The sequence below is a fragment of the Bombus huntii genome, chromosome 13, assembly GCF_024542735.1.
Source record: "Bombus huntii isolate Logan2020A chromosome 13, iyBomHunt1.1, whole genome shotgun sequence".
Classification (NCBI taxonomy): Eukaryota; Metazoa; Arthropoda; class Insecta; order Hymenoptera; family Apidae; genus Bombus; species Bombus huntii.
Genome location: NC_066250.1, coordinates 6,938,126 through 6,950,576, shown reverse-complemented (window position 1 = coordinate 6,950,576; position 12,451 = coordinate 6,938,126). Strand labels below are relative to the sequence as shown.

At 41.3% G+C, this 12,451-nt stretch overlaps 1 protein-coding gene across 1 annotated transcript in view; it reads right to left on the bottom strand.

Annotated features, from left to right (window-relative positions):
* The window catches only part of LOC126872331 (nuclear receptor coactivator 5-like), a 58,437-nt gene that overhangs the window by 17,837 nt on the left and 28,149 nt on the right, over positions 1–12,451 (bottom strand). Inside the window, exon 3 of the mRNA XM_050632165.1 lies at positions 7,571–7,660. Coding sequence (XP_050488122.1) covers positions 7,571–7,660 — 90 coding nt within the window. The remainder of the gene's footprint in view (positions 1–7,570; positions 7,661–12,451) is intronic.

The window sequence follows — 12,451 nt, the reverse complement described above, 5'->3', positions numbered from 1 at the left end:
TAATTGCTTCGGGCCTCCTTCGACCCTACTCTCACAGAATTCGAACCGCGAGGGGGACCACGACGATTTTCTAGCCCCCTACTCTTCGTCGTACGTTGCCTCGATCGTTCCACTCGGATTCGAGTCGACTTTTCGACTTTCTAGCGATCATTGTGTAGAGGTTACGGACTCGCGTACACCAGTACACGTTTATGAGTCACACAAAGAAACGTTCCCCACTTTACCATATGGTTTACAGCGTTGGTGCTGAACTTGCACCGCCACCACCGGCGTCGGGTTACCCACCCCACCCGCCTCAAAAAGTCCGGTCGTAATGCGCCAAATGCATTCTTTGTCCGGCTACGAGTGTAAACGTGGTCTGTTAACCATGTATTTCTAGTGGATAGAATATACACTGCATTTTGAGTATTTCTTGTTTCACGATAACGATCTTTAGATCTAAAGAAGAAGTTATACAATACAATTCCGTTTATATGTCTGTCTTTATCTATTATCTATTATCTGTCGAGCGTTTGAAATTTGTTAATGTTAAAAATTGTAAGCATTTAATGTAAGTATATGCCATTAGGATGAGGTCTTACCTCAATAATCGTTTTCATTCATACTGGATAATACCAGAGTAATCAATATGACCAGTTTATAATTTTATGGAATCTTTATAGACATTGCAACTGTGCATAATTTTTAGTCAATTGTAATTATACAATAAAAAATACAAGTTTTCGTTCGTATAATGGAAGCTCGCATTCTAACGAGTAGATTTAACCATCATGACCACCATGAACCATGAACCATCGCTTAATCGTTTGAATTTCGTTCGAATAAATGAAATTGATACAAACAGAGTTCTATTATACTTCTGAATTCGTACGTTATATATTGTTCCACGAAATCATTGCCTTAGAAATATTTACATATAAGAAATCCTAACAAAAGACACAAGGCGCAGCTGCACGAAATTCTAAATTTCTTGGCGATAAAGGAATCGATTCGCCAATCAAGATTAGTTCGAATGAAGAAGTATTGGGATGGGGACACGGTCTATTTTTCAGTATTAATCTAATTACTCGTAATTCCCTTTTTCCGGGTAGAGAGCGTGCGTGAGTTGGCATTAATTGGCCCGGGCGACGAGCATCTGCGCGTTATGGCGTGCGTGATACAAGCGCGGACCAGCTTGGTGCAGCTGCAGGTATACCGAAAAGAGAGCCAGTGCAACGGTTTCAATTGTCGGCAATATGGCTGCCGCCTCAGCTAGGCCTCATAGTCGTTATCCTTGAGAGGCCCGTGCAGCGTTTCGTTTTGTTTTAGAACGCGGGATGCGCGCGCGGGTGCGACTGTGAAAAGAAGAAAGAACGAACGAACGTACGGCGAGAAGGAGCAAGGAAACGATACAAGTGGAAGAAAGAGATAGTGAGGATTAGAGGAAGGCAGAAGGAGAGGAACCACGCCACAATGAGGGACCGAATGTTGCAAAACCGCCTATATCCGTGACTATACCCACACCGGCGGCTTGTACAAGAAATGATAATTACCAGCCTCCTCTCCCATCTTCCCCCATTTCTTCAACGTCCACTCTTCGTCCGTATCGTTTCCTTTCTTCACCGACAATTACTTCGTTTATTTCTTCGTCCCTCGCGAACCGTACAACTTCGATTCTGCGGCTAGATTGCGCAGGGAGAACGGCAGTTTGGAATTATGGAGCGAGGTGTTCTTACTGTCTTTACCGCCGCGTTTATTAGCGTGCAAATGACCGGTATTTCAACGATCGTTGGTTTACGAAAGCGAGAGAACTGGGGGTTGCAAGTTGGCGTGATTGAATATAGTTTGATGTAGAAATAATTGTTTTAAATGGCGGGTTCTTGTATCGCGTTTATGCGTTTATGGGAAATTTAAATGGTCAAAAGTACACGTAATAGACATAGAAGATACGAAATGGCTGAAATAAAGTGCTCGTTATAACGTCCAAAGCTTTGATACTTGTTTATGGATTATACAACGCGCGTCCACTTATCAAATTCGTTTCGTGTTTTAACAACTTGAAATAGAAATATTGAGGCATTTGGGGCATTATTTCATTTATATTAATAGGCCGTGAATTTCTCATTCTTAATCGCTAATCGTTAGAGTACATTCAATTTGTCTCACAGTCATCAGAGTTACGGTTTTAAACGATGAAACATCTAGGTCAATTATTAACCCGTATTGATAATTGATTGTAATGAAAATAATCGTTTTAAAACATGATTATAGTTTCATCTTGATTCTGAGTCGCGATAAAGCTTCATCGTAAATAAAAAGCAAATGTACGTCTCATATTTCATACTGCGTATTATATTTTCCAATTCTTTTACATTCTGTGCCCCTACATATCATACACACAGTCCATATATGGTATTAGTCGAGTGCACGTGTACTTAAGGAATATTCAAACTCGATTTTCTCGAAAACGGAGCTGCATGTGAAAATAATTCGTTCTATATTTCTGACCTACTTTTACATAAGGAATTATCTCCTTTCTGATTGTACCACGATTTGGGAAACACCCTGTATAACAGTATTTAGTCAGACAGTAGAAGGTTCGGTCTTTTTTATGGGAATGATTCCCATGAAAAATCACTCCAACTGCTACAATACTGCCCTCTGTGCGGCCAGTCATCCCGATTCAACGGTCAGAAGCCATATGTTCCTGGCCGAATGTGCTAAGAAATCATTGAAGGAACCGCCGTAATGAGAGACCACCCAAAGAGCGTTTCGCGGCGTTCACCGTCCGACCGGAAACTCAGATCGAAGCAGCTTCATTATGCGACTCAATGCACCGATGTTTTCGCGTAGCCACTTTTTTCCACGTCGCTCTCCGTCTCGATAATTACATTCGCGAATTATTTTTTTGCTTTCCATTTCGTTCTAACAAAGACACGCGTTGCATTACTATCGATTCGTTAGGAAGTCAATTACAAAGATCAAACTTTCCAAGAGTCACTGGGAGAATGCTTCTCTAAATTTTTGATATTTGGAAGCTTATCGCATATCAAATGCAAAGAAGATAAGAATCGATAGTTTCTCTTGTTTCTTATACGAGCACTATGTTTCCGTGATAAAATATTTCACAGATATTAAATATCGAAGTTTCAAAATTCACATTTTGTTTAAAATCTTGTGCCTTATACACATGTAATTGTTTCATAAAATTTCTCTAAATTTATAATTCCAATACACGATGATCCAAAATGATTTTCCAATTTATGTCTATACTTATGTAGAATTTCGTGTGATGTGTAATATTTTCGCAAAACATTCATTTGCGATATTTAACTACGAAGAACAGGAATCATAAGTAAATTTCTCGATATTTCCACGAGGACACAAGGATAAAAAATTGTTAAACAAAGTGTAGAAAATACCTTCTTAAATTGCCCACAGATCCTTATCAGACAAATTTCTAAGTATAGAGAATTCAACAAAAGTACACAACATGATAACTAGGAACAATTACGGCAAGCCCAGCTATTCATAATGCTGCTGCGGATCATTACAGCCTGTTCGGGGCTCTGTTCTACCTGGTATACGGGAAAGGCGATATTATGGCTGTCATAAAGCACTAAAACAGCCCGATAGTTGTGAAGGGCCTGCGAGGGAGGCTGAAAGTGGACATTAGCGATGGCATTGTGAATCGAACCGCATCATCCAACCGAAACTAGCTTCCAGCGCGGCACAAAGGAAACGCCGCCTTAGTTTACACCAACCAGCCTCAGTCCTTACGAAAATATAGTACACACTTGCACCTATCCCATAAACCATAAACGAAGGTAGACTGTACACAAGCTCAGGTGTATTAGAGGAAGCCGTGTTTTACGCTTCGTGGGTATTTTCGGGCCTTCCTCAGTTTGTGGCCTACTGGTTCACCAGTAGTGGAGGTGGAAGAGGGGTCGTTAGAGCGACCGACAACGCTATTGGTTACTAAGGTTGCGTTAGCGAAGCTTCCGATGGTTGGAAGGTAGCTCTGGAATTCATCAGCGGCTACATCGAAAAAACGGTGATCCAAGCAGGATTGTATCCTTAGAATTTTTAGAGCGATTGGGTAACTCCTTTAAGTGCTGAAATTTTGGATGATTACTTATACTTCCGGGGTGAATCGTTCATTTCTAAAATTGAATTTTAGAATTCAAGATTCTAAAATTGAATTTTTCTGAGATCTGCTGGATGGAAAGATCTGGTGGAAAAGTCGCCTCGATTAATTGACTTGTTATCCCTCTTCCAGGGATGTCGAGCTATCTCGAAGGATTGGAAGTTATCTCGGGGGTTCATTAGTGGCGACGTCAAAAAAACGATGATCCGAACGTGGTTGCATCGTTAGAATCTTTATCGGGATTGGTTAAGTCTTTCGCATGAAAAATTTAGGGTATTTGGTATGTATGGAGTAAAAATCCATTCGTTTACAAGCAAACTATAGTTTATGAATTCGTTTACGAATTCTATAAATATCTGAAAACTCAGAGATCGAACCTTTCTAGTTGTCGTCGTATTGAGCTCAGATACGAATACGTCGTTGATCAGAATTAATTTTCATCGATCGAACAATAGCCACCTGATCTTGCATATAACAACTAACGCGTACAGTTGAATATTATTGTATTGAAAATAAGTTATTAAAGGAATTCTATGCACGAACCGTATGCAAATAGTGGCTGAGAGTTGACGTATGAGCGCATAAATTTCCAGCGATCTGATAGAAAAGTTGCTTTGATAAATCGACGTCTCGTCCCTCGTCAAAAAATTTCAAGTTATCTTAAATCGAGAATTTAGCTTCTACTGTGAACAGAGTTGATGTGTTCCAGGTACAGCCGCGTTATTTTTAGAGATTTTAAGATTTATAACAATAGAAAGCGACTATCTAGCTATTCCGTTTTAAGGTAGGTTTAACTTTGAACGGACTTTTAAGGAGAAATCGTTAGGACGATTTTTCTATTCTGAACAATGGAAGGCTATTTGTGTCTATGGAAATATCATCTCTCTTTCAGAAGGATCGAAAATTTGACGATTGTTACACTTGCCAACGTGATGGAAGAGAATCGTCCAGGCTTTCTAGTCATTTGCGTGCTCACCCGTGGGGATGGTCAAGAGTTAGGTCAGGTTAGGGCTACCCCGACCTGTGTATCTCATTCGAGGATAAATGCTCCCTTCGAAGAGGCTGGCGAGTCTGCTCGTCAAAAGAGTTTCACCTGACCCTCTTCAAGCATATTCAGAGGGTATGTGCACTTCACGTCCTCTATCATTTCGATTTTTGTCTCAGGTGAAAGGGTCAGTCCCTTTGCGGTCTGGACGATAGATACAAGACGATCGATAGACGATAGATAGATAAAATTCTTTATAATGAAATATGTAGAAGGACAGACAAAAATCACGTATCATCTATCAAGTAAAAATGTTCCGCTTTAATGAAAGAATAAAGAGGATACTTGGCGGTACTTTAATTGTTTCAATACTTTCTTAGGAATTTGTTAACTGGTTAAACACAAAACTGGTTAACTAGACCACCCTTCTACAATAGCAAAGTTAAAAGTGAACGAAGGCAAACCAACTTCAGGTAGATCGATTACAGTTCTCGACGAACAGACACTTCAAAAACTAGAGAATTTCTAAGTAAAGAAATTATTATAACCTACAGACCGGCGATCGAGTAAAAGTATGTTTCATTACGATTAGAAGACCATTAACGCAAATGGTGCGAGACTTTTCTACGGTCCTATATTATATACTGTGTATCTACGAAGAGAAAGACTAACCCACGAAGGTTCGATAATCCAGCAAGTAGACTATGTAGACGCGCATTTGAAATTCGATAGCCATTGGACGAGTTCCATGGAACAGGTTCTATAAGAATCTGACCGAAAGTAAGTGACTATTAACGGTAGAACGACTGTGCGTGAGACTTATCATCCCGGACTTAATAGTCGACTGGAACGTCTTCTGGGTCGACGTTCAAAGTCGATAATAAAATACCAATGAGTCAAGTCGAAGGACCTGTTTTCACGTGAGCCTGTTTTGTGATCATTCGCGCACCGTTTCGACTCTATCGTTTTATCTCTGTCTCTCTTTCATTCTGATTCTCTAGACGTTAATCCGTGGAGCGTACGTAGGTGGGCACACGCACCACGTAGCCTATAGTACCTGTCAAAAACTGGTGCTGCAACAATGCCCGAGGTCCGGAGGCCTCTTGGCAGAAGTTAACCGCAACGCAGCAGGGCTGCAAGGGCCAGTTCGCCAGTTCAGACGGGCCTTTTGCGTATCGCGAGAGAAATAAGTCATCCAGTGGCGTGGAACACACCGTGAATTATTTAATTGAACTTTGCGAGTTTGACCTCTCCGCCTTCCGCGACTTTCAATTTTAGTAAACGATCTTAGATATTTGGTAAATATTTCACGAATCTGTGAGATATTCGACTTTTACTGTTTTATTTTTCATTGCGACGAAGAAAGGAATGATCTGAAAAAAAAATTTTTTTTTTGAGAATACTAGTTGTACAATGTTTATGAAGTATTTATCTTATGTTTATTCTATTTTATTTTTAATTTGTTTTTTCTCTAGATTCCTTCTTTTTTTTTTTTTTTTTGAGAAAGCTATAAAAAATGACATGTTCGAATTGTATTGAGTTTGGTAGAAGCGTTTGATAAGCAAGGGACAGGTGTCTACGCCAGTGGGGCAGCAGGTCAATGCTGCCGCATGGATCACGGTGAGGACAAAGAGATCCTTTCCCTTCCCTGATCCTTCCCCCCGCTTCAACAATATTCCTCCTCTCCTCACTCTCAGGACCAACCATCATTGCACTAATGCATGTGTGGTTGAATCGTGCAGCATCGTTGCAACGACAATGTGCAGCTGCCGAATACCAACACCCCAAACGTCCAACAAGAAATCATGATTTCTGCTTTTTCGAATTGCCGAAATAAAATATTCCGTTGACAAATCATCGTTGTTAACAGCGACCAAATAAGTTTCGTTCTTTTTCAATGGTATACCAAATGTGTATTTTTCTTCCCCGACGGTTCGCAGCGAAGGTTAAGCGAAACGAACGAAAGATGAAAGAACGCGTGGTACGCGTAATACCTGGCAACGTTTCTCGACAGTGGAAACGAGAGCGCGGTTAGGAATTTACACTTGAAAGGTCGGAATTAACGCTTTCTTTTTCGGGCGTTTAGGGACCTCGTTAGTACCATTGTCGCGACTCGCGCGTCCCTAGTCTCGTCGATTCTCTTCCCCGAAACGAATTAAGGCGGTGCCATTATTCCGGCGTGTTTTCTTGTGCGTGCAGCCTGTGAGTATTGTTTTGCGGTTGGTTTTGCCAGTCTGCTGACCAAGTGAGTCAACCCCTTGTGCGTCCAAGTGCAATCAGAGAAAAAAGCGAAAAGGAGAAAAACGTGCCAAGAGAAAGTTGATAAAAGCGTTCGAGTGATTCTTGTGCAGCGGAAGACCTTTTCTTTTCTCTTTTTTTCAAAAAAAGCCTCTTTCATTCGTTTAATTATCTTACGTTTAGTATTAAAGCTTCCAGAGTCGCGAATAGAATTTACTTACGACGATCGCCGATCTCGGAGGTACGCACAGATTCACTAATTGTAGTTCATCGCGACCCTCGTGCAGCGTGGCCCTTCCGTTCGACCTTTCCTGGAAAGCCCATCAAAGTCTTAATACACAGAGATCGATTTTTTCGTCGTTCGATCGGTGCGTTGGTGCTTTTAATCCTCACACAGTGACGGGATTAGATCGGAATGGTAAATTTTCAATTGCATTATGGGACTCAAGATCCACAACGCGAGATCGTGGATAAGATAACGTCATCTCTTCTTTTTCGTAAGTAATACCTTCGCAAGGGAAGTATACCACGGACAGACAGCGAAAATGTTCATCGAGCGAAAGACGACAGCCAAAGAAACTTGTTAATCGAACCGCCCTACCACCTATCCCGTCTGAGTAATCTCGGAAATAAAAGAAACTACTTAAGATCTTAAGTCCCGGCTAGCATTAAAGCATTAATCACCTTTAAATTCGCGAATCAACCTCGATCGACTCGACGGTGCAGTGGTGCATCTTTCTCTCGCCTGGATTTCTTCGTCGAACACTGTTCCACTGTTTCATCATCGAAGGTATCGGTCAGGATGTCGAACATAAAGAATCGATGGCGAAAAAAAAAAAAAAAGAAGAACAATTCTGTACAGTTGACTCTGCCTTTTTCTCCCTTTACAATTCTAAACCCATCGAAACGGAACGAACATGGAAAAAGAAAAATGAAAATACTGCTAGGCTCAAGAGAGGTATGGTACTTGCGGATTCTCTCTAACAGTTGGTACTAATGATCCAAGCTGGCGAGGTACATCAATGGTATCCGGTATCGTGTAACTCGCTAAGTGAAAATGCACGTAGATCCTGCTAAGATACAAGATCACCGGTCCGCCTTCTCTCGCCGGTCTAGTCCAGCGAAAAACAATAAAAGCAGTAACCAGCACGAACATAATCTCGCGGGACCCGCAGCCTCCTCCTATGCCTGTTACCCTACGCACACTAAAAACCTGCGGATACAACATTTATACGAATACGAGGGCAGCTCGTACGGTTTTTCGGGTGTGTGCAGCGTGCCTAATCCTAATGCGAGGACTTGGAAATGCTGCACGACGCGCATGGTCGCTCGACAAAGAAACTGTGACGACGCCAGGGATCTACCAGCCGCCATTTATTCGTCCGTTATATTTTCTTAGCCCGCAGTGCACGATCATTTACGTCGTTTACGAGCACGACGTTTTATTGCACGATTATTCTTCTTGGAATTTTACGTGGAGTCTTTTACTTCGTATAGGAGATTCCGCTTTATTTTTGTTCAGCTGGATGACGATTGAATAATAGTTATTCGATGTTCGTGACAATTTATCGTAAATGGTATTATATTTCTTGGATTTATTTTTAAACGATAATTTTCGTAGAATTAGATTTACTTTTTATTATATTGATCGATTATTTTTGGATATATCGGTCAACAAATGATTGTTCGTTTAAGAAGTTAGAGATTCACAGATTCATAGGATCTTTTTTCAAAGACGAATAGAATATTTCACAAACTGGCTGTACGAGACTGTGAAGCGATGCAGACGCCGAAATATGTAACTCGAGAAATCTGAATAGAGGAAACTTCTTATAGGGAAATCTACTCATTAATAAATATTAAAACACACTACTACATACAACGATTATATCATTGTATTTATCGTGACGTTAAATTAATTATGTCTAAAAGAGTATTAAATTTATTAAATTTAGTAATACTTTCATATAGCTATAAAAGTTTGATATTCTGAGAATGTAATGTACATGGAACTTGATAAGAAGTCACTTTATTGAAAAGTAACGGAATATTCAAGTATTTTCCGTAGCCACAGAATACTCGTAAATACTTGGAGCGATTCGTAACGAAATTAAAAAGAAAGTTTACATTAAGAGGTAGTCTACCATATCGTTTATTTTTCCTGTTTCTCTTAAGAGAACACTGTACAATCGCTGACAGAGATTTCAAGGAACACGAGTTCCCGCCGCGTAATACGTTTCGTTACGTTGTCCATCGGAGGGCGGGCGAATTTCGCATGTCATGCTTTCCGCATCAGTGTGTTCCCGGGATCAACCAACACCGTGTAAAGGCAGACGAATTCTCCTCCCTCCATTGACTTTTCGACTTCATCGAGCACTCTACATAAGTCCTGGAAAATTTATCTGCCTCTTTCTTTTCCCTTCCTTTTTTCAACGAGCCAGCCATTGCTAGAGTTTCCCATGAGCTGTTTTCTGTTCATAGTATCGACACTCTAGCAGCGGTTTCGTTCGCGAGCAGAAGATAGAGAATCGAACGAACTATGAAGAGCGAGAGAGCAAAACGAACACGAGAGAAAGAGAAGAAGATACGAGCAGAGCAAGTGAGAATATATACCTGCTGGTGGATATTAAAGCGAACATCATACCCTCGTCACTTTTACTGGTCCTCTCTCTGTCTCTTTCCTACGCATCCCGTTTTATCCTTGTTACATCCAGACAGAAGTGTTCAACCATCTTTTTCCCCCATCTAATTCTACCCTCTCGCTTATGCATGCTATCCTACAAGTTAAACACATCGAAAAAGAGGATGCTGTGCGCGGCACACTGCAAAGTCAAATCGTCGACGTTTCCTCTGCCCGGTTCCAACCCAACCCAACCCAACCTAAAGCCGCGATGCAGAGAGAAAGAGAGATGGAGAGAGAAGGAGAAGAGGGGCTTCCCTCCTCGTGCACTTATGCTGCATTCCAGGCTTAGACGCACGTTTCTACTCTCCATTTTCATCGTTCTCGCTTTACGGGCGCGTCGTTAGCCCTAAAAGCAAGCCATGCTCTCGCTCTGCCTCCCTACTTGACGTCGTTGGTTTTAGAGGCTCACCTGCTCGATGGATCTCGGCCGCAGCTTAATCCTCGCGGTATCGTGCCGGGACGAGCGTTGCCTCGCCGATTTACCATCGAACAAACGCGCTACGCGGGATTTAACGTCGTTCTTGTATCACCAGCGTGTTCGAGAGTTTCGAACGATTAAAATATTCTTAATCTTCGTTCGGGAGATTGCCCAATTATCTTAAGTAATTTGATTAACGAAAGTCGTACAAAAGTAATTTCCTTCAGTAGTTTATTATGCTTTTACAAAGGAGCAATAGATAAAATTTCATAACGAGTTGGTAAAATTAAGGCGAAAACAGTTGGGACAATTTCGTTTACAGTAACAAATTTAAGTAAATTAATCCGCAGTATGTAAAGCGGAATGTTTACGTTAAAAGTTGACTTTTTGGCGTTCTAAGTTCTTTAAAAACTTGTACGAATTCTGGATTCTTTGTTAATTTGTCTACTAAATTACGTGGTTATTTATTAAGCGAAATATTTGAAAGTCTTTTTAAGAGGAATAAAATTTCCAAGGAAAAATATTCAGGGTTGAAACATTGCTCGAGTCACCGACGAAGGGTTAATAAAGCTTCGAGATTCGAAAGTCGCTGGTATTTCGTCACTCCACGGTTGATTGCTTAGGAATTCTGAACGATTAAAATATCCCTACGCTTCGCTGGAAAATTACCTGGCTATCTTAAGGAATTTACTTCCGCTGTGATTGCCAGGTAAGATCAGGGAAATGTCCTTCTACTATAGCGCCATAACTACGTAATAAAGTTTCGAGATTCTAATGTCGTTCGCATTTCACGGTTTTAAACGGTTAAAATATCTCTGTCTCTCGTTGAAAAATTGAATATTTATGTAAAAATATGGAAAATGTACATAGATTAAGTTATAAAACAGTTATTACAAACATACGCTATCCATACTGTATAGTCGTCTTAAACAAAAAATTTTATGTTACCACATATAAAATTATATGTTTCAAGTATAATTAGTGCTAAAGATGGTCTCGTTAAATATTGCGATTTGTCCATCTGATCGATCATCGACTGTCCACGTATTTTATTAATCTTTGCCAAGTGCACACTTGCAACAAATGTCTCGTAATTTCCAAAAGCCTCTGCCTCTGCACACGCTAAGTCAGCTGTCCGATTCAATGCTCACGCAAATTCTCAAGCTCACCCCTAAGTCGGCCCGTCGACCAGATCATCTGGTCCATCAATAAAATATATCGGCTCATCATCCGCACGCCAGCCGGGGGCCTACGGCTTTCCTTTGGCTCACGAAACCAACCACCATACTATTACAACCTTATGCAACGTTGTGTGGCAGGATCGACCGTGTGTCGGTACGCACGTCCAGCTCATTACGTTGATTGCCGGCGCAATAAGAGATCAGTCGCGCGTCTCGCCGCTAGTAAGCGTCGCACGTACTCGCCTCGGTTTGATTCCTCCTGTAATTGCTCGCTACGAACCGCGTAATGTATGCTTGGTAGAAGAAGAAGACCAGATAAGTCGATAAAGGAGGAGAACGAAGATGAAAGGGCAAGAAAAAACATGGATCTGCGTCTTATGGGTCGTGACTGGAAATCAAAGGTGCAACAAAGGCGCTGGAAAGTTGCAACATGTGGTTACCGAGGCGGAAACCAGCCCCCGCTCCTCGAGGTCCCCCGTGCTGCATCTTCCTGGCTCTTTATCCGGCGTGCGTGTCGAGGTTTGTACGAAAATCTTGTGCCTGAACGATTTACGCTTTCGTGGACGGCCCTTTCTGCAGCGAGATGGATTCTACACGGTGTATATTCATCGAGGGGAATATACGAGGGTGCAAGAGGGGTTGAAGTCACGCAAAGCTTCTACCTTAGGTAACTACGTGACCCGTCAGAACTACTAGAAGATTATCGCGAAGAAGTTTGCGAGTGAGTTGCTTGAAAAGCTCGAGAAGGAAAATTCGAAGGGCAAATCGTATTTTTGAGGTGGCGTTACGCGATTGTCTGTGATGGACGTGACTACGCAAT